Source organism: Ostrinia nubilalis, chromosome 4, assembly GCF_963855985.1.
Source record: "Ostrinia nubilalis chromosome 4, ilOstNubi1.1, whole genome shotgun sequence".
Taxonomy (NCBI): domain Eukaryota; kingdom Metazoa; phylum Arthropoda; class Insecta; order Lepidoptera; family Crambidae; genus Ostrinia; species Ostrinia nubilalis.
The window spans coordinates 15,558,982-15,582,169 of NC_087091.1; the positions used below are offsets into that span (position 1 = coordinate 15,558,982).

At 36.8% G+C, this 23,188-nt stretch overlaps 2 protein-coding genes across 2 annotated transcripts in view; one reads left to right on the forward strand and one right to left on the reverse strand.

Moving 5' to 3' along the window:
• Positions 1 to 1,112: 1,112 nt before the first annotated feature.
• On the reverse strand, positions 1,113 to 2,032 carry LOC135071549 (uncharacterized). The gene is made up of 2 exons (XM_063965322.1): positions 1,949 to 2,032; positions 1,113 to 1,872 (listed from the first exon to the last, which is right to left on the reverse strand). Exons 1-2 carry the CDS (start codon positions 1,988 to 1,990, stop codon positions 1,207 to 1,209), a joined length of 708 nt encoding a protein of 235 aa, XP_063821392.1. The 5' UTR covers positions 1,991 to 2,032; the 3' UTR covers positions 1,113 to 1,206.
• A 2,187-nt stretch (positions 2,033 to 4,219) lies between these two features.
• LOC135071253 (phosphatidate cytidylyltransferase, photoreceptor-specific) overlaps positions 4,220 to 23,188 on the forward strand; it is a 30,177-nt gene continuing 11,208 nt past the window's right edge. Inside the window, exons 1-5 of the mRNA XM_063965038.1 lie at positions 4,220 to 4,414; positions 4,487 to 4,611; positions 5,297 to 5,393; positions 5,542 to 5,718; positions 8,592 to 8,784. Of these exons, the coding sequence (XP_063821108.1) occupies positions 4,340 to 4,414; positions 4,487 to 4,611; positions 5,297 to 5,393; positions 5,542 to 5,718; positions 8,592 to 8,784 (667 nt within the window). The 5' untranslated portion in view covers positions 4,220 to 4,339. The remainder of the gene's footprint in view (positions 4,415 to 4,486; positions 4,612 to 5,296; positions 5,394 to 5,541; positions 5,719 to 8,591; positions 8,785 to 23,188) is intronic.

Sequence of the window (23,188 nt, forward strand, 5' to 3'; positions counted from 1 at the left end):
AATTGTTTGTACAATCAGTTTTCTGTACAAATGGGTTTTAAAGCACTAACATAACAGTAGGCGTAACACGTGGCGTGTATTCAGTGACTGAAAATGTAGATTTTCACGTAACTGTAATGATTTCGCAAGCAATTAGACTTGACTGTACGCGCGCCGAGCATTACATTGTTACGATAGCAAAAATGCCACACATTGTAATTTTTGTATGTAATGTACATTTTACTACAAGATGCAACAATTTTAAGCTTGATTATGTCATTGCCTAAAACATAGCTTAAAGTAGATTAGGTAGGTATGACTGGCTGTGGTAGTGTCTGACAAAATAGCCTAATTTAATCAAGATGATTTAGTAAATAATAAAATTAAGAAGAAATAGATAGTAAGCATAAACAGGCATGTAAGTAAACAGTATCTTTGGGTACCCTTTTACTTTTAAAAATCTCAGTTTCAAAAGGAAAGCAGGCCTAGTCAAGATTTAAACAGAATATTGGCAGCTATCAAACATTCTGTTGATTGATATTGAATAATGATAATGATAACAATAATCAGTTTGGTGTCTGTATAATTGTAATGTAATATGATCAGATCCCACAGACTAATATAAGTTACATGAGTGTTGAACACTAGTTTAACTATAGTGGGACCATATGGTTACCACACCACACTAGTAAGTACATAGAGTTAACCCATTAGTGTAGCATGCATGTAACTTTTTACTAGTAAAGGGGTAACATGGTAAAATATAAAATGCACATGATATGATAAAAGCCATATAATATTTATTTAGAATTTTATATCATACTTAAATTATTCATTTCCATAAAATAGTGCTACTCAATTTAATAAAAAAATTACTACTTGCTAGCATAAATCATAAAAATACTTACATATAGTTTATAGATAAAATAAGTGCCCAGATATTATTAAGTAAATACTAGTAGCTCAGACTTAAAAAACATAGGTATTCCAAAGACATAATAAAACTACAAATGCTTACAGAACAACCGAGTAAGAATCATAAAAACAATGAAAAACTACTTGGGATATTATTAGGCTAACTAGAGGTAGTATGTTACGACAGCACCAACATCGAATTAATATGAACATGCCAATTTATGTAAAATATAAAAATTTATTAAATCTAATTAAGTAACAGACTCAAACAGGGCCTACTCTAATGCCGACTGTAGATGCCGACTGTAGATGCTAAGAACAGGTTATAGTGCTGTGTTCCATTACGTCCGCTAGCACTGGCTCGGTTTCCGTTTGGCTTTTTATTGAATTCAACCAGTCATCCGTGGGTTGTATTTTCTTCACGTCACTATCAGAACTTTCACTTTTCTCCTCCTCGGGTACATCAACGACTTCCACTTCGATACTTTCAGAGGAATTTAAACTAACATCACAGTTTTTTATTGGAGATACGTTCGCATCTAGATCCCGAAACTTCTTTGCAACATCCTCACTCCTTATATTGACAAAACAAACACAGTTATCGGTCCTAGTAACCTCTTTTAATGCAGCCTCTTCTATAGCTTCTAGTTCCATATTATCATCATCCTTCGTCACCTCTTCTATGGTCTTATACGAGTACATGTGATCATCATTGGGGCTCACGTAATCTTCTAGTAAAAAAGTGCTACTATCAAAATTCAACTTCTCGAAATCGATTACACCGTAATTACTTACATTATCTAATAGTGCGGACTCGTTATCGTATCGAATTTGTATGTTCTGAACACAATTCCTTATGAAGTCTTTGTCGTCTTGGCATTGTTTACGTAAAGCATCCAGTTGTCTTAAAGTTTTTAGTTCCCTCGCTTTTAGGCTCGCGTATATGCGGGCAAAAGACTGCCTTACGGTTCCTTTGAGCTGTAAACAAAACAAGGAGCATATAAATATCAATATAAACAAGAATAACGAAGGTTTTAATTGAAAATTTACTTACATTTTCTATATTTTGGTCAAAATCATCTGAATCACTCGCCATGTTTACGTTTTTTGCCTGACACTGCCAATCTGACAGCCGAAGTGTATAATGTTGCCATAGTCTTATCTACTAAAATCTATATAATAAAATAATTTATTCAAATAAAAATGTTTCAACCATATTTCAACACGGGGGGGCAGGACGATAGTAGAGCACGGGGCACGAGATAGATAGTAAATAGATTTTTTGGACATAGCGTGTTTTCACAATTTCTGTTTAAAAATACCTACAGATAGAATACGTTGTTCGGAATTTCTGATGAATGACAGTTTTTCTCAAAAACTGATAGTTTGGCTAGAAGAAAAAAATTCCTTTCATTTTTTAGAATGACACAAAGTGGCCAATTTTGAATAAGTCCTGAGTCCACTCCTGACAGATTTTGCTTTCAAACTACACTCAGCGGCACGGAATTTGGCCCAATCCTAAACACCCAGATATGAGGCCAAATAGGTGTTGTATATCTAAGTTTCGTGTGACATGTTAACAGAACATTTGTTTTTGTTAATTTAGAGGATAGATTAATAAAAAAATGCGTCTGTTTAACTTTTTTGACTCTAGAAACGCATTTCGTTGTTGGAGCGTAAAGAGTACGGGTAGGTTTAAATTCGATATTAAATGTTGTAAGGGTTTGGCGTTTTGTTTTTTGCTTTTAAATCAATCTTAGGGTTTTTCTCGTTTCCATAATTTGAGAATAATGCCCATTACTCCAGCTCAAGTTGCTCAAATAGTGTTACTTAGAAGTCAAGGGCGTATGCAGCGGGAGATGGCTGAAACTTTCAATTTATGGCGTACAAACTTAAGATACACGTTAAAAAGGCATTACCAGACCACCTTTTACACAAGAAGACCAACAAGTGGTGGGTAACCTGCATACTCGAAGACCAGCTCGAGGACCAAAACTTCTCCGATACCTTCACGAAGTGCGACTTACGTTTTCTAGAGAACATGCAAATTGGACGCAAGCCTAATGGAGTAAACTCTTTATGAAAACTAGGCTGTCTGTTTGCGTAGTAACTCTTCTCCGCACCTTCTCTATACACTTCCACGGCCATCTGGAGCTCTTAAGGTGACTCTGCAATCATCAATCCATAGAACTTTACTCCATTAATCTAACGTCCAATTTGCATGTTCTCTAGAAAACGTAAGTCGGACTTTGCGAAGGTATCGGAGAAGTTTTGGTCCTCTAGCTGGTCTTCGAGTATGCAGGTTATGATCCTCCATCTTTCTTCTTATTGTGTGCTCACTGACATTCTCTGGGCTTGCTGTTTGTAAACGCTGGCGTATCTCAAACGTAGTGAGAACCCGATTTCTTGATATTGCAAGCACGATAATCGGTCATCGCGCGCTGACATACACCGTAATTCCCCACTTCTTGGTCTTCTTGTGTAAAAGGCAGTCTGGTCATGCCTTTTTAACGTGTATCTTAAGTTTGTACGCCATAAATTGAAAGTTTCAGCCATCTCCCGCTGCATACGCCCTTGACTTCTAAGCAACACTATTTGAGCAACTTGAGCTGGAGTAATGGGCATTATTCTAAAATTATGGAAACGAGAATAACCCTAAGATTAATTTAAAAACAAAAAACAAAACGCCAAACCCTTACAACATTTAATATCGAATTTAAACCTACCCGTACTCTTTACGCTCCAACAACGAAATGCGTTTCTAGAGTCAAAAAAGTTAAACAGACGCATTTTTTTTATTAATCTATCCTCTAAATTAACAAAAACAAATGTTCTGTAAACATGTCACACGAAACTTAGGTATACAACACCTATTTGGCCTCATATCTGGGTGTTTAGGCTTGGGCCAAATTCCGTGCCGCTGAGTGTATTAACCGTGTACTATGGATTATTGACTCGTACTTTATTAAAGCCCAAAGTTCCGGAAAATTAAAAAAAATAGTGAAAGTTACTTTTTTTTTTATCAGACGACAAGAGAAAGGTTAATAAAGGTTTTTTACTATAGTTGAAAATACCGACCACTTTCTGTCTCATTCCATACAACTTCAACGAAAAAGGAATAAATATATTATTTTTTCCAGCCAGTTAGTTTAATGACATTTTCAATTTTCATCAGAAAAACGTATCATTCATATCGGTAGGTATTTTTTAAATACTTAAATATTTGACGCTCCATATCGTTAACATTTTGGTAAATTAATAGTAGTTTCCTACTTCTGCTTGCAACATTAAAAAAAAAACAAGTTATTGATTTTTCGTTTGACATGACAAGTCGGAAAACATCGACTCGTCTTGTCGTCGTATTTTTCTAATCGTAAATGGATTAAATATTCGAATTTTGCGGAATAATATTGTTGTGGCATTTGTGTTGTGATTGTGATTAAAAATGAGTGAAATTAGGCACCGACGTGGGGAAGGCGACGGCAACGATAAAGTGGAAACTGCTGGAGAATCTGACCATGTATTTTTTTTGTACAACAATATTCCGTTCGTGATTATTATTGGCGTTGTGTTTATTGTTATGTATTTTTAGGTTGATTCGGAGGAAGAGAAGGTGTTAGAAGAGAAGTATGTGGATGAAATGGCGAAGTCTTTGCCTCAGGGCACGGACAAGACGCCTGAAATTCTCGACTCTGCCTTGTCTGGTCTTTCTTCTAGGTGTGTATGGTTTCCATTGTACGATTTTCTTTCAAATATTCAGTATTATTCTTGGACTTTCAAACGTCACTTTATCAAAATTATTATTTTTACATTCATTAATTTTTTATGATAAAAATATTAAACCAAAACCAATAATGTAAGAACATACTCATATTATGTATCAAGATCAAGAATTTTTGAAGTATGTTATTTATTTCATGTTACAATACAAATTAAATGTTGGTATCACACAGTTCCGTAATATTTCCTAAACAAGTTATAACTCAAGGCTACTGAACTTAATCTTATTTACATAATGGAATATCAAATGAAGTTTGTTAAAATGACCACAGTTTCGAATGTTAGTGATTGCAATGTTTTATGTTTTTCTTTTTTAGTGTCTAAAAATACTTCTAATTTAGTGCATGAATTGTAAGATTATTTTTAACAACCAGTCTGTTTATTTCTCTGGACTAGCAAATATTTGGAGATTGGTGTACCTATTAATAATAATTGAATATGTAGTTCTGTGTGCTACTAATCTACACTAAAGATTAGATCCAAGAATGTGATTTGTCCAATAAATTAATAAATTGCAGACTTGAGTTTGGAAGCTGGTGTTGTTTTATAACCCAATCTTGTACATTATTAAATTGTAACATGGAAAATTTATATTACGTCAAAATATATTTTTTTCAAATAGATGGAGGAACTGGGTCATTCGAGGCATCTTCACCTGGTTAATGATCGGCGCATTTTGTCTGCTGATCTATGGCGGTCCTTTGGCTCTTATGATTACGGTAAATATACCATAGATATTTAAATTAATAATGACAATGATAAATCAGAAAGATTTTATGTCATAGAGACACTTAGTTACCGCTGGTTATGTCTTTAGTTGTGTTGATTGTTTAGTATTTTACGTCTAAAATATGCAAATATTTGCAGGTACTATGTGTACAAGTAAAATGCTTCGAGGAGATCATCAACATAGGCTACGCTGTGTACAGAGTCCACGGCTTGCCATGGTTCCGTTCCCTCTCATGGTACTTCCTACTGACTTCCAACTACTTCTTCTACGGGGAGAACCTTATCGACTACTTCGGTGTTGTGATTAATAGAACGGTGAGTGTCTTGAACATAAATTAATCATTAATTTTGAAGAATTTTTAAATCAGTAGCTTTCCGCCCGCGGCTTCGCCCGCGTGGAATTTTGTCTGTCACAGAAAAACTTTATTTATTATTTAACGCAGCGTGGGACGTCCACCTACAAGGTGGACCGACTACATCGTAAAGGTAGCAGGGAAGCGCTGGACGCAGGCCACTACCAATCGATCAACGTGGAAAGCATTGGGGGAGGCCTATGTTCAGCAGTGGACGTCCTATGACTGAAATGATGATGATGATGATGAATATTAGAGATTATTATTCACCAACAAATTATTAAAATTAACAAGCTTATCTCAGATTACCTGTATTATAGGCTATTGCAGAAATCTCAGTTGCTTATCAGCAAATATGTGAAAACCTAAAGAAAAACAATCGGATATTATAAATAACATTTATTTATGATAAGAGTTTAAATTGCTCACCTTTGAGTAAATGAAATTACCTTACGTACTTGTATCAACATTTTTGTTCAGTTTTATCAGATATTTTAATGCTCATAGTGTCTGGTTTTTTGCAGGGGACACTGTAGTGTTACACTTAAAATAAAAATATTTAAAAATATTGCTATTTCATAAGAGTTCAAACACCTCAAACTTTATATATGTTGATAAGATTATAAGCTGATAATCTTATCATGTTAAATAACATTGCCGATTAAGTACCTAAGTTACATTTATCACTTCGACGATATCTACGGATATTAAACGTCTGTCGCGTAGTTTGTCAGTCAGTTGTGTTGTGTCATGCTGATAGTTGATACTTTGCGGGAATTATTAAAAACTAGCTTTCCGCCCGCGGCTTCGTCCGCGTGGAATTTTTCGGTTTTTTATAATAACCTATGACACTCAGCAATAATGTAGCTTTCTATTGGTAAAAGAATGTTTAAAATCGTTTCAGTAGATCCCGAGATTACCCCTTACAATTTAACAAATATACAAACTTTACCTCTTTATAATATTAGTATAGATGAATGAAGCATACCTACCTACCAATAAATGACTAACTATCTTTGAATATTTTCTTTGACACAATTACTCACACATCATACGATATCGCGCCACATTTGACTATCTAACGAGAATCATCGTAAATTATTTATCATTGAAAGTAATAATATTGTAATATCGCTCTTTATGGTGATATTAAGCCAAACTACCATATTTAAAGGTAATTTTTACCCCTTTTACCACCCTGTTATAGTGGTAAACATAATTAAAATATCTCTTAAATAAAAATAAATAACCTTGGACATTTTACACTACGCTTCTAGTCTCAAACTAAACTGTTTTATCCTAACAAGGTTTTTTAAAATGGCAAAAAGAAGGTTATTGTAACACAGGAAGATTTAATGAAGGCTACTGACAACGCCACTCTTGTGGCGGAGTTTTGGGCTGACACTGTGTAGGTTTGTTGTCGACACGACAAAAAGAAGAAGTAACTTGACTTTTTATGCTTTTGTTCTTATCAGGTCAATTGTTTCTTAAACATAACATAGTATAGAATTAAAATGGCTGATAAAACTGCTTAATTAGTAGCATGTACCTAGTTAAATCGAGGCCACTTTAATTTGCCAGTTAATTAATGAAATTGATTAAGCATTCCACATTTTGTGTCTACCACTATTTCAATTTGTTACATGTCTATTGATTGCCAAAAATAATCGATTTACTTTCTTGTTTGGATCATTAATATCAATATGATCAATAAAATTAATAAATACTTAGCTTTCCAATCTTAATACATACTAATAATGAACTAAAATCCACCCATTTATTAGAGTTCAAATGATTCATTCATTCAAATGAGTCATTGGATTCTTTTAAAAAAATGTTTCAAGATCAATTATGTACAAGAATATCTATGTCGCAAATGGTTTATTGAAAGTAACCCAATAAAATAAAGTTATAAAATTGATTAAATTATTAACCATTTTGTTATTTCCCAAAGGTATGCCGAAGTAAATATGTTTACTCCACTTTGTATCGGCTGCCCATTTACGAGAGTGGTTTTATTGAACACATTAGGTACTTGGATTAATCGTTTTCTGATACTAAACTTGCGATCGTATACCTTTATGCTAAGACTTGAAAGTATATTTGCAATGATGTATTGTAGGCACCTTGCGTAAAGTTTTATCACGAATAGAAATAGCGGCTGCGTCAAAACTTGTAGAAAACAAGGAAAGGAGTTCCCTTTTTTCTCAATTGATGGGAATTTTCAATGGGGTCAAGCAGAATAACCTCGTATTTCACTATAATATCGACGTATGCTAATCCGTCGGGCTATGCAGCGACTTTAGTTCGTTTATGGATCTCATTTCTGATTCGATCTCGTAAAGAAATATACCGAGCATAGCCCTCTCCATGGCACGTTGCTATAATTTTTGTTCATCATCATCTCAGCCATAGGACGTCCACTGCTGAACATAGGTCTCCCCCAATGCTTTCCATGTTGCCCGGTTGTTAGCGGCCTGCATCCAGTGCCTTCCTGCCACCTTTACGATGTCGTCGGTCCACCTCGTGGGTGGACGTCCACGCTGCGTTTTCCGTCATATTTATTGCTAAAGCCCGGTCCGTGAGCACGTAGAATTTTGTCCAATGACCCCTAGCTACCCATCCTTATCGCTCGCGCGTAATTATATTGCTGTCGCGACTGTGCGACTGGCACCCGCAGTGAGTGTGCGAGCGCGATAACAACATCATTACGCGCGAGCGATAAGGATGGGTAGCTAGGGGTCATTGGACAAAATTCTACGTGCTCACGGACCAGACTATAGGTATTTTCTACTTAAAAGACATCTTAAAACCAGCCAAAAATCTTGTCCACAGGACTACCTGAAGTTCCTAGTGACGTACCACCGCTTCATCTCGTTCAGCCTCTACTGCTGTGGATTCGTCTGGTTCGTGCTGTCGCTAGTGAAGCGCTACTATATGCGGCAGTTCAGTCTGTTCGCTTGGACGCATGTAGCGCTGCTCATCGTGGTCACACAGAGTTACCTCATCATCCAGAACATTTTTGAAGGTAAGGATCTTTACAGCAGTTAACTTAAGAGCACATTTTTCTAAGTAAGATTAAGGCCTGTAGCCTTATCACGTAACAAAACTTCAACGGCATGCAAGCGATTTGATCGCTGGAGTCACTTTTCGTATTCACGTGTTAATAGCCCGATTTTGTTTCGATTTCGTTTTTATGCGCATTCAGTCGTTGCCTCCGCGGTATTCACCTATAACCTATTTTGATTGAAGTTTGGTTCAAGCGATTAAACGTCAAATGACAAATCGCTGAGTTGCGATCCTATCGATTAATCGGTTTGAATAAATGTAGGTACGAGAACTGCCCAGCAACCGTGCGATTCTCTGTGTCTGAACCAGGCCTGAGAGACTCGTGAATACTTCTACCTATTATACGATACTAGCGACCCGCCCGCTTCGCACGGGTGCTTAAGTATAATAAAAACCTTTTTCTTGAATCACTCTATCCAATAAAAAAACCGCATCAAAATCCGTTGCGTAGTTTTAAAGATCAAAGCATACATACAGGACAGACAGCGGAAAGCGACTTTGTTTTATACTATGTAGTGATGTAGTCGTATAGCTACGGTACGTTATAATGGCTGATCAGATTATGTAACCATCATCGAAAACAGCTTTGAAAGTAACTAATTTTCAATGAAATTAACCAGAAGCAAATATGAGGAATTTAAAACTAAATCATGTTTTCTCTTCATTGTAAAGCGGATTGTAAAGCGGCGTCATTTTCGTCGTGACCTCTTTATGTGGTTAAGGCTGAGATGCTATCGCCACATTTTGAACTTTAGGCAGAGGATATACGGTTCAAAAAGGATGAAGAGATATTGTTATGGTAGATAATTCATTCCTGCAATGATAAATAATCTACCTACACGGCTACACAAAACTCTTTTGTAACGGTACTGAGGTCAACCTATTTGCGTAAACTTACGCCTCATCGCTGTCGACATTGGCCAAACGTAGGTATTTTAACAGTAGATTATTTTAAATGTAAGATGGCATTATTTTTCTGGATAGGACTGAATTAAATGGAACAAATTCTCAAAATGATTAACTGTCCAGTAAAATATTGCAATGGTCTAGCTTGCGCATAACTTAGTGCCTGAAGTATGAGAGAGGCACGGTAGGGTGTCTTTGTAGACGTCAAACGTCAGCGAGACTTCAGATTTGTATGCTCTGTCACGTCATTATGTGTCAATCCAACCCCTCTCACCGCCGCTCCCATACCTTAGGCCAGGGTTTCCCAATTTTTTTTTGCCAAGGAACCCTAATTGATTATACTTTTCCTAGCGGAACCCCCGTACTACTCCGCCCGCACGCCCTACCCCTCCCTTGTGCGTAAACAAGTCGGTGCGCGCGAACAACGTCGGTCACGAAACGTGGGATAATATTTTTTACGGAACCCTTGCGGCCTTTCCACGGAACCCCAGGGTTCCGCGGACCACCTTTCGGGAACCGCTGCCTTAGGCACTGATTTAGTTAAGCTTGACCTATACCAACTAACCCGTTCCACTCTTCAGGAGTTCAAAACGTAGCGAAACGATCTCGAAAATCTTATGTCTATCGTGTGCCGTAGAGTTCCAATGTCCCAAATCACACCATGACGGTCATCGAACTCTCATTCGATTGCACCACGCAGTTTATAATTGACCTTGTTCAATTAAACACGGGCTATTAATAATAAGGTATACCTTATCGCTTTTGTTTTTACCTACGTTACTCGATGTTCACGTTTAATGCCCTGCGTTTGAGAAAAACAACTTTATGTTACACTTATTATTGATTTATAACCTTCATGTACCTGAATAGGTTAAGCATAGATAGAGCCCACTGTAATATGCATTTTTACCCATAGTTATTTAATTTTTAGCGTTAAGAGTCGCATCTCAAATAGCTCTGTTGGAAGAGCAGTCGCCCGGCAAGCGGAAGGTCGTGGGTTCGATTCTCGCCTTAGGCAGTTCGATGTTTTCAAGTTGTTTATAATCTTCAAATTTTTACCCATGTTTATGAATAAATTATATTTAATTTGATTTGATAACCTGACGCCTAGTAATTAAATTCGTCGCGGGTTCCAAGCTTCCAAGATAGTGAGCTACCCAACCTTCAATGGTTGTATTGTATTTCACTGGAGGCTAAACTATAGATAAGTGGTTCTTAACCTTTAAGTCACGAGGGACCATTTTACCAAATTTCTGTCTTGTCAGGGACCACTTTTTTTTTCAAAATCCTATGAAAGTTGAGGTCGATTTCTCGCCCACTGTGCGCCGTTTGCGTGGTGTTGGCTCGACTCATCACGTCACGTCACTTGTTTATTACGATGTCTTCGTGGACCACTTGGAATGTCTCCAGGGATCACCAGTCGTCCGCGGACCACCGGTTAAGAACCACTGCTATAGATGCTGATTATACTAAACTATAGAGTTTCGGTAATGGGAAAAAATTGTAGAATTGGTCCAGTTCTTCAGCAGTGAAGGCAAGTTTCTTGGTCTGAAGTAAGATAGTACCAGGAGCAAGCGGTGACGTAAGCCATAGGCGGGATTTTCCACATAATCCTCATTGACTCTGTTTCTCAACTTTTTTGGGGATGGGAATGAGTAGAGAAAGCCTACGATACCCCATAGTTGATGGGGAGAGTCAATGGGAATAGTGATTTGTTGATGAATCTCAGTTCTTCCAAACTCAAAACACCTTTGGACTAATGTTCGTCACTATTCTGGAAAAAAAAATGCGCCAAAATATCTTTGACAATCGTATTGACGTCAGAACGACATGATACATACAACAGAAACAACAAGAGACTAGGAGCAATTGTTTGCATTGATACAAACGACAATAGCTGCGATAAGACAGTCCTGTGTGTTTGCATTGTCACGGACGGGGAAGCCTCATAGAATCTAGGGCAGGGCGTAGCTTAGTGGCCAGACGGAGCGATTTTAGCGGCGCTTAATACATTCAACCAAAATGAAGCAATAAAGAATTAAAAAAACAAAAGACAAGTAGCAATTGTTTGCCATGATACAAACAACAATAGCTGCGATAAGACAGTCCTGTACCATGCATTGTCATGGACGGGGAAGCCTCAGAGAATCTAGGGCAGGGCGTAGCTTAGTGGTCAGACAGAGCGATTTTTGCGGCGCTTAATACATTCAACCAAAATGAAGCAATAAAGAATTAAAAAAACAAAAGACAAGTAGCAACTGTTTGCCATGATACAAACAACAATAGCTGCGATAAGACAGTCCTGTACCATGCATTGTCATGGACGGGGAAGCCTCAGAGAATCTAGGGCAGGGCGTAGCTTAGTGGTCAGACAGAGCGATTTTTGCGGCGCTTAATACATTCAACCAAAATGAAGCAATAAAGAATTAAAAAAACAAAAGACAAGTAGCAATTGTTTGCCATGATACAAACAACAATAGCTGCGATAAGACAGTCCTGTACCATGCATTGTCATGGACGGGGAAGCCTCAGAGAATCTAGGGCAGAGCGTAGCTTAGTGGCAAGACGGAGCGATTTTTGCGGCGCTAAATACATTCAACCAAAATGAAGCAATAAATAATAAAAAGAATTACAACAACAACAGAATCAACAAACGACAATAGCTGCGAATAAGACAGTCCTGTGTTTGCATTGTCATGGACGGGGAAGCCTCATAGAATCTAGGGCAGGGCGTAGCTTATTGGCCAGACGGAGCGATTTGCGACGCTAAATTAATTAGGTTCAATGCCGAGGTCGCGGCTAAGCCAGTACGGAATCTAATCTTTATTATGATAATAATATAAATTAAAGTGCTTATGTCTAGACTTTTTATTAATTATTACGTTATAACACAATACAAAACGGCCAGGTAGGCCTAGGCCGTGATAAGCTCGTACGTTTGTCATCTAAAATCAATAAGATTTTTATCACGGGGCGCATCCTAACCTGGCTTGATGTTATTTTCATTTGTTACACTCATAACTTTGGATAAAAACAGTTCTTTAGAATAGAAAAAAATATACTGTAAAAAATCACTGTTATTTTTTTACCAAAATCCGATTGTTATTTTGGAACAATTTAGTTCATGCATGATTTTATTCGTTATTTAATCTTAAGGAAAATGTGCCGTTGACAATTGGACTGTTTTATTGGGACTGCATATTGAAATACATTTTGAATAGGTACTTCTTTCCTATTCAATTTAAACTGCGGTAGGTAATTGTCTGACTATCCTGTTTTGTTGGATTGAAAAAAGCTGGTCGACCCTAACTCCCGTATTCACAAACAATGCTTGCTTAAGTGAAGCAGCAAATCGAACGCACAGCGTTGAATAGAGCTCTGTGATTGGTTCGTGTGTCATCCTGTGCGTCCACGCGCACTGTGAGACATAGAAATGTTTGTGAATACTGGCGTAAGTATAATTTACTTGACCTATATATAATTTATATCACCATCTTTTGCTCCTTAGAGAAATACAATTCCGCTACTCGCTCATACCGTAGCCCCACCTTTTCCACTCACATGTTGTTACGCGGGAAGCCGACAGAAATAGATCACTTTGCCAGTCGGCGTCGGCGTGAATCAGCCGAAAGCAACAACATAACATATGTACAGTCGCGGAATGAAAAGGTTCGTCACCTTAGTGTCAGTTTTCGCTTGCAGTAGGTACTGTAAGAGTCAAACCTGCCAACATAACAGTGCAAGAAACAGTGCTGCTAACATTTAAATAAATATGACGTTTGCTAACGAATAAGGTTTTGCTTGTGCAATGTTACAAAATGTAGTTTTTTTAATTTAATAGATAATGGCAGGTTGAACTAACAAGAAGGTTTTAGTTTATCAATCATAATAATCTTCTTGACAAGTTAAATCGTCGAACAACTTTGATCTGAATAATTTTGAACCTTACTGACGAACAGTTAAAGATTATTTTCTCTAACTCGAGATTATTCTGTAACATAGTTTCAAAAGGTAATATGTGCTCGCGATTCGTTGAAGGAATCAATTTGAAAACTGACGAACCTTTTCATTCCGTGACTGTACAACAGCACAACAAGCTAAACACTGGCAACTTATTCCGTTGTGTTATGTGCTATTTTGCAACAAAATAATGTTGGTATAGTCTGCTTGCTTACCATGAGTTTACGTTAGGTGTGCTCGCTAGCGACTACGTCAAAAAAATCTGTGAAGATTTTAGTACTTGGAACTAGCGCCGCTGTACAATTTGTCATACATTTAATGTCAATTTTTTACGCAGTCGCTAGCGAGCACACGTAACGTAAACTCATGGTAAGCAGCGTCAAATAGTTCGTGACACACAAAGTGGCCAAAAAGTTGACAACACAACCTAACAAAGATGTGTTGCACATAGGCTACTTTGGATATCACGAAGTATTTGACGCTGACTGTACTTCATGTTAATGTGTACTCCGAGCTAATGACTGTTTTGCTGCAACTGCAGTTAGAGGCTGATTAAATGATTATAGAGTAGACCCTTATGCTGCATATTGCATAAGGGTGTACTTAGCCACTCTATAATGTTTGTGTTAACCACTTGGCGACTTTTAAAAATCTTTGTGAGAACTGTTGATGCTAATTTATTTGTCCTGTAAGCCTAGGATGCGTGCCGCGATAAGCGATTTTGACGTCGATAAAGTATATCACGGCGCGCATCCTAGCCCGGCTGGTAGAAGTTAGTGCCTGCATAAAGTTTCTGGCCAGTAGAGATAGAAGATAATTTTATCTTGCATTTTTTTAACCATGCTCATTTTGAGCACGTTGGTAAAGTTTGATATGACGACTTTTAGGCCGGCCTACGCGAAAGCGGCACATTTTTAGAGCTAGCAATACAAGACTTTGATTTTCTCAATGAATATGACACGGGGAAAGCCATATGTGTCTCTCGTAGAACTGACAACCGTTGTTTGCACGGCCATTTTTCCAGAAGGTTCTCGACGCGACGCATTGGAAGACATAGTAGAGCCCGATCGATGGCCTAGTTAGGGTTGCGGGAAGCCAGAGATTTTCGCCGTGGGGTTCTATAGGCGAAGCCAGTAACAGTGTACTGACAGTTGCGATAAATGCTAATTTTGCAACAAAGAAATATAGTTGGATGTGTTGCCGACTGTATTACTAGGGGCTGCAATGATGATAAAACAACCACAATGGGGAAGATCTTGGACTGGATTTCATCTGATGGAGAAAGAGATCAGGTCAAAGGTGGAAGCGAACTTCACCCGGAATGCTCTACCTACATCAAAGGAACTGGCTATCTTACCTCCAAAAGCCGACACACAACAATATTGTTGTTATGGCTTAGTTAATTTGGTGATGGCAAGGACCTACCACCTACCAAGTATACACCGGAAACTATTTAATAGGTCATTAGAATTCAGCGTCATTTGTTACCATGGCTTAGACCTGACGTCTCTGGTTCTATACTCTTCATACATCAAAACTATTTTCATAAATTCGGAAACTGAACCAAGTCATACTAAAAATATACCCTGTTGTTATCTTGACCATGAACTGGAATGTAAGTAAAATGTACGCGTCTAAAAACAAACCATTCGAAATTTCTCGATGGCGCGTAGAAGCGAGGAAGCGATTATTCCGCAAGCGACTTCCGAAGCGTTTACGAGTGGTTGGGCAATAGGGGCAGCCCTGAAGGGTTAGCTACAAAGTGCTCTTTTTGAACCATTAAACGAATTTTACCTGTCACATAGTTTATTAAGGCCCAATTCGACCAAACTTTTATCCGAGAATAACTCCTGGTATAACTGGCACATTGACAGTTTCAGTATTGGAAATATGTCAAAATGTCGAATAACTGACGATTTATTCTGAGATTAATGCCTCCTGCCTGACTGACTCCTGTTTGTTCGCGTCCACCCTGAAGGGCATTTTAAGTGTCAATGCTTGGTCATTTCTGCGAAATGAACTGTCGGTTTTTGCGAAAAGAAAGTTTTTTAAGGACTTAAATATAGGCCACACATGTTGTATTTATATGGCTATTGGCGAATTTTTCCAGTAGTTTCGGAGCATATTCAATTTAGACATAAACAAATCTTTCCTCTGTATAATATTGTGTAGATTATTTTAGTTGGTAAATTGATGTCTGGAATAACACAGCTATTACAATTTAACTTGACAATTCGCAGCGATGAAAATATGTCGGTTGGCCGGTTTTTTGAGGTCGAATGTGTTTGCCCTTCATTCAGTAGATTGTAGCCACGAGGGCAAACATTGTAACGAGTTTTGATCGCCGGATTTTAGAGGATTATATTTTACTAAAAACGTCATATCAAAGTAAACATTGTAGCATCCTGTGCCGCTGTAAAAGGTACTATCAATACTTAATATTATAAAGCTGAAGAGTTAGAGCTAATCTCAGGAATTACTGGTTCGATTTTAAAAAAGCATTGGATGGATAGCTCAATTATAGAGGAAGGCAGGCTTTTTACACTACCCTATAGCCGATAGGTGTGGAGTAGTAAAGAAAGAAAAATTTTGCAAAAACGGGAAATATCCAAACTATTTTGCCGCGTTCGAAGCCGCGGGCACAGCTACTTTTAGAATAAAATTGTTGATGTGCTGTCGACTCTACACTCTACTATTCTTCTTTACATATTAAGTTACTACATTTTTCTCACGTTTTTCTCACGAAATTCCAACAAATATAAAGTAAATGAATGAAGCAATATATCGCGTCTGGGTTTTCAAAGCCCATATGACACCGGCTCTGACGTGTAAAGGGGGTCTTTATTGTCAGGTAAGTTGACACGGCCTATAAAGTATTGGGCTAGTCTAAAATAGAACCAGCAACGAGGGATCGATAGCGCTCTCCCGCTGCCTCTAAGTATTTATGTCACGTTGGGTTAACTAATTTTCGTCGGGATAAAGTAAAATGAAGAGCCCGTTATTTTTCTTCAAGTTCTTAATGGTCTGTTAGGAATTTATCTACAACTTTTATCATAAATATCTCGTAAGATATCTGACAGATGAAGACACCGGTAATCCGGTTAGATAGAAGCTTTTATTTGTTAGATAGCGTTTCATTATGTCAGATATAAAACTTTATTAGGAAATGAAGAACTGGGCCTTAGGTCTCACAAAATTTTTAATAAATTATTGTTTTTAAATCATTGTAAAACATAATAATAATCCAAGTCTTGCACCAATTACGTAGCTGTAGCACTATTTAATAATGCCGAACTAGGATTTCAGCATCAAACAAATAATTTTTACGTTCTTTACCACCGTTTGTTCGCAAATTGTTTACGCGGAACACACATGCTGGTCCTAACTGAGTAGATCTCGGTTAACATTTATTATTGGATTTACAATAATAATTTCAGCTGAACTCACAAACGATATTATTCAAAATCTTAGTTCAATGGCAGTAAACAAGGGTCAAATTCGTTGACATAAAATTTGTTTTTTTGTTTTTTTACTATCCCGCGGATTTATTGCCGCAGTGATTCTGCCAATGTCAAGTGCTCAAGGAGACACATACTTATTTCGTTTCAGTATTTTAGATAATGCTGCATGCAGTCTTTTCCCTATTTTAAATACTAAAATATTTAAGGTATAGGTTGTACCTACCTCACATCATTTCAATGTTATCAATTTTATGATGATCAAGTAGTGTTGAGATTGCTATACCGAATGTCGACCTGATGAATCCTTCTTGACTTAACGAATAACGACTGGCCAGTACGAAATTATCTTTATACATCGAGTAGTTTCGATCTATTCATTTCAAACAACGACCTACTCGAAAAACCATGGTTTCACTGGAAAGTTCTACAACATACGTAGAGATAATATCATTAAGGCTTGGTATTTCTTCTAAAGTAGGTATTTCGCGCTGTCAAAATCTGCGCGCGCAATTCTTCGCCGAAAACAGCGCGTCAAAGAGCTCCCGCCACAATTTCCAGCTACACAGTATAGAAATACGCAGTTGGTTAGGTTAGGTTGACTTCCTTCCCTTCAAGCGTCACACTCACAACACTTTCTAATACAAATCATATCCAAGTGATACAAATTAAAACACCTTTCAGACTTTTTGGGAATATATTCTAGAATCGAATAAATATAAAATATAACTGCAGAAGTAAACACGGTTCAAAGTGGCCGTGGCGTCGCCCGACCTTCTGGAAGTGCTGCGCCGGCTTAAAGAATTTCAAGATTACGTCACCCGACCTATCGGTAGGCCCTTGGGAGCTTGAGCGATTGGAATTTTTTTTTATGATAAGTTACTCTTAGTAGCGATTATTTAGAGCTTGGATAATAAATTTAATTATAGTTGTTGCAATTCACGAAGCTTTGCATGTGGTTAATAACATTAATCAGTATAGGTACGCATCAATTTTGTTCAGTCTCTTTGTTTATTAATAAATAAAAATATCATACTAAAATTGCAGAAACATATTTGTTTGTTTTGGTCTGGGTGTTTTCTTTCTATAATATGTATGACGTATGTACGGGGTTCTGAACCTATCGAAAATTGCTATGAGCATCACACGCGGTTACCTGCGTACCTCTGTGCACTCATGGGAGTTTAAGCAGAGGTCCCTAGAGTTTGACTTTGAGCTTTGTTTATAGTCATTACGAATCAGACTGATGGGAAACTGCACTGTCTTGAATTCGAAAGGGTAATTTGACGGTGTTTGGGGAATTCTAGGAATAAATACAGAGTCTCCTCATTGAGATTGAGACATTTCAATTTGAGATTTCACTTGACATTGAACACAATCTGAAATGGAGTTTTCAAACACTTGTAAAAATAAAAAGTAATTAAATCAAAGGCACTAAGTAGTATTGATATCAACTTCGAAGAAAATGACTGCCAAAATTACTTTGTACCCGTTCCACACGTCTTTCATGAATTATATTAAGGTATTGTTAAACTAAATTTCAAGTAGATTGAACCAAGGAATCACTTTGTCCCATACAAACTTTGCCCCCTTTTTTCACCCCCTTCATTTCATGACCCCATTTCGGAAAATCTTTTCTTATGAGATGTCTACGTCATAAAAAGAACACACCTTCCAACTTTCAGGTCTCTACGATATCCGTCAGTCATTTAGGACAAAGCATTTTTATTAGTTGTTCAAAACTCTATCGTTCCAGGTATGTCATTGACAGGAGGGCGCTACTATCTTAATGGGTTATTCATTAGTCCACTTGACATTTCAGAATCGTTTGACTTTAGATACCTAAGCGATTTGATATTCGGAGTCTTTTAATGAAATCAAGTTCTGAAATAACTTGAGGTGTTGTACCCGATCAAGCTTTTCATTGCAGGACAGTTAAATAATTTTATTATTAGTTTCTTCTCTAAGTCTTAATTTGTCAGAGTAGGTAAAGGCTCCATGAGAGCAAAATTTAGCCATATAATAGTTTTTAATTTTTTTCTTGAAATATTTGACGCCTTGTAATCTCTCGTTAATATAGGTCCACACAAATAAAGAATGTTTGACTTCGACTTTAATAATTATGCTCTTACATAATTATAAATAAACTAGCTTTCCGCCCGCCGCTTCACCCGCGTGGAATTTTTTGGTTTTTATATAACCTATTATTACACTCAGATATAATGTGGCTTTCTATTGGTGAAAGATTTTTTAAAATCAGTTCAGTAGATCCCGAGATTACCCCTTACAATTTAACAAATATACAAACACACAAACTTTACCTCTTTATAATATTAGATTATAGATAGGTAATTTGAAACCCTATTTTGTTTTATTCTTTTTTTTATTTTAAATATTTCACGATCCAAACTAATATTTACTGTAAGTAAATGCTAAATAGTAAATATTAGTTTGGATTGTGAAATATCCTACTAATATTATAAAGGCGAAAGTTTGGATGTCATGATGTCTGGATGTCTGGATGTTTGTTACTCCTTCACGCAAAAACTACTGAACGGATTTTGTTGAAACTTTACAGTATTAGCATTATGACGATATGTGGCAAATAAATTTCAATAAATAAATAAGACGTGTCTAAAAGCGCCATCTATCGGCATTGGTTAAAATCTACAGCACTGGACAAACTACGGTATGACGTTCGTAAATATACATTCGGGGGAAACCGTGAAACGCCATCTATCAACATGGGTAAAATGAGGTAAAACATCATATCTAACGGGGGTAAAACGAGGTCCACGCGAACGAAGTCGCGGGCGGCCGCTAGTTTATAATAGGTAGCTTTCCCTCCGCAACCTTATTGGTATTCCATGTATGTGTCTTTTAACTGAGTTCTGTTAAACATTTCATGTAAAATTTTTTCAATTATAACTCTATTTACATCTGCATCTGTAAGCAAGGATTCATGTTCTCCAGCCCAGATGCCGAGTAAACAGAATCGTCTTTCAGTGACGTGCAGCTGCCCCTATATTTGACCCACTGACCTATTTTTTTATTATTTATTTGTGTCAGTGTGCTCTTCTAAAGAGTGAAGACGATTGTATGTAGGTACTATTAAAATGTAATTTTAACTCATTGGTTTTGTCTCATATTTGAGGAATGTATCATGAGTAGAGTCTTAGTTTAAAAGGATGCCAACGATTTAAATTTCAATAGGTAGACAAAATTCAGAATTCTTAATTATCAAAAATTTTAGCTTTCTCCAGTAACACTGGTATTATTATACTGTGACTCATCAAAGTCATCATTGTCAAAAATATTGACAAATCGAGAACTGTCACGGCCAAAAAACTGGCACGCGTCCGTCCTCCGTAAGCGCCACCGCGCGACTGATTGAGATTGTCCAAGCCGTCATGGGCGATTTTTTCCACATTTTTTAACATAGTAACTAAATAAGACGCAATATAAAAATTTCATCCGTTAAAAGCCCTCAAGTTATTTCTGAACTTTAGTTTAGTAAAAGATTCAGAATCTCAAATCGCTTATTTTAAAAATAAAACCATAATTAGAAAACGAATAGAGGTAACTTTGGGAATTTATTCTATCGAGTCAACTTCATCAAATCGTGTTTCCATCCGTTAATAGCCCTAGAAAATATCCTCAACTATGCCCAAAAAAAATCTTAGCCTTTTATTTTACTGTTTAGTACCTCAAAAATGAAAAATGAAAACCTCATTTTCGCCATTTTCTCTGTTACCCGGCCTTAAAGGTGAAGGTGCCCGATGCGTATATGGAGGCATCTTTAAGCTTGCAAACTGCGTTTTACTTTTTAAAGTCTGGTTTAAAATGTTCCTTGGAATATAGCGAATATCGAACAATCTAATGAAAGTGTAATTTATTCATTCTGTCGTCAAATAACTTGATTAATAGCGCCACCCGTGACGCGCTGGTTATATTTTAACGTGGACTTTAGAACGGCCTATTGTATGCAAATGAAATGGAAGACCAATGCTCATTGTACCTCTAATGTGCCTTGCGCGATTTTCAGTCAATTTTGACAAATATTTGTATTTGTTTCGTAGTTCTTTTAAGTTAAAAACAAACTAACATGACACCGGTAACGGTGGTGTAGAAAACTATAAAGATATTTTATTATTATATCAACATTTCTATCAAAAGTTTTAACTGAAACGCCTTAATATTACCTATACTAATTTTTAAAAATCTCGCAGGTCCTTTTTCATAACCTGCTATTTTTAAGTTCTACCCTTTTTATGCTTCGTCAAATATGTCCTTTATGCTAAGGTCGTAGTCACTGTTTCCATCCTTCGTGTCAATGTCATCATATTTTTCTCGGTCAGAATTTTGGGATTAAAAATATCCCTTTATGACATTGGACACAAAAACAAAAGGCAACGCAGATAAGCAATGATCTGCAGGTCCTCAACATAATATTGTTTTAGTTAGACTATCAACGACTTACGACTCCCCAGGTATAAAAAGTACCACATGCATCATAAAAAGTATTCAAAACATGACCAAGTGCTACATATTTCAGTCCATAAACCTGGGATAGGCTATCGATCCATTTGCAGTTATCATTTTATCTGGTGATCGCAAACACTGACTGCGATTCTTATCGCGTAACGTACTCGCGAGCTGAAGACGCGTAATATTGTGAATGAGAAATATACGAGTAAATTGCATTGTGCTATACAGGGTGTTACTTTGCATTCTTGCCATATTTACAGAGGTTACTATATTACTGATACTGAACACAAATCCGTAAAAAAATAATGCCCGAAAAAATTTTTTTTTAATCTTGAGTATTTTATTTTATCGACAATCTGTTAAACACATCACTAATTATCGTAACGCATGCACATCACTTGTTGGCGATGGCGATGAAGACTTTTTTATAGCCTGACCAGGAACATAAAAACCCTGGCATAGAGGCGCTTCAATTGCATTTGATAGTGCAACACTGAGTACAGTCGTACCTGTGTTAAATTAATAGGCTAACTTTATGTATCAGGATTCAGGATTACGGGCTAATTTGATATTTTCATAAATTAACGAAACAATATTATTATAGGTAACCTGGTTTAAATAAATTAAATGAAACCATCAATCGAGCTAGTAGGATTTATTTTATTATTCATCAATAATCAAATTCAGAACTTGAATATTCAACTGCAATGTCTGCTCATGAACGCTTCAAACTCGGTACTTCTTTCCCAATTCCATAAAATTCAACACTTAGAAAGTGACAAAAAACTTTAAAATAGGTAGTTGAAACAAACCACAGCTAATTTTCATAGTGGACTGTACTATACGATAAACATGTCAGTCAATTTGACAACCTTTGTTGGAAACATTATTCAATGAAAATATTGTCCGAACCCTTGGTATTTCTCTTCGACAAATACTTTAACACATTGTGAACCACTTTTCTTTCACGACTATAAAAAGATTTTAGCAATTTCATTCACAAAATCAATTGCGCACATTTAAAATAAAGTTTGTTTACACTTTGACAGCAATAGACTGACATGCAAGGTGACATGTCAATGAAGTTTTCAGTTACTGTTGCCATTAAAAGAAATTAGTACCATTAGTTTTCCGCAACATGGCGAGGGTTTTTATGTTCCTGGTCAGGCTATACTTTTTATTGTATTTTTAAATATCTATTGCAATCTATTGTCTTTAAAATGTCTTTTTGACACTTGTAAAAAACTGAGAAATCCATCAATCACAAATCACGTTACAAATAATACAAAAATGTCTGAAGTGTATTCAAACAACGAATAATTTAATCAAAATGGTGCTTGAAGTGTCTGTAAGACGTCTTAGACGAAATGCTTGATGACGTACCCTTAGCGTTACACCAAATGCTCTACTACCAGCAGGATGGTGCTCCCCCACAATAAGGCTCAATAAGGACGTCAAGTGCGCGAATAATACGTTTGGTGAACAGTGGATTGGACGAGGGGTCCAGTAGCTTGGCAACCACGATCCTCGGACCTGACACCAATGGATTTT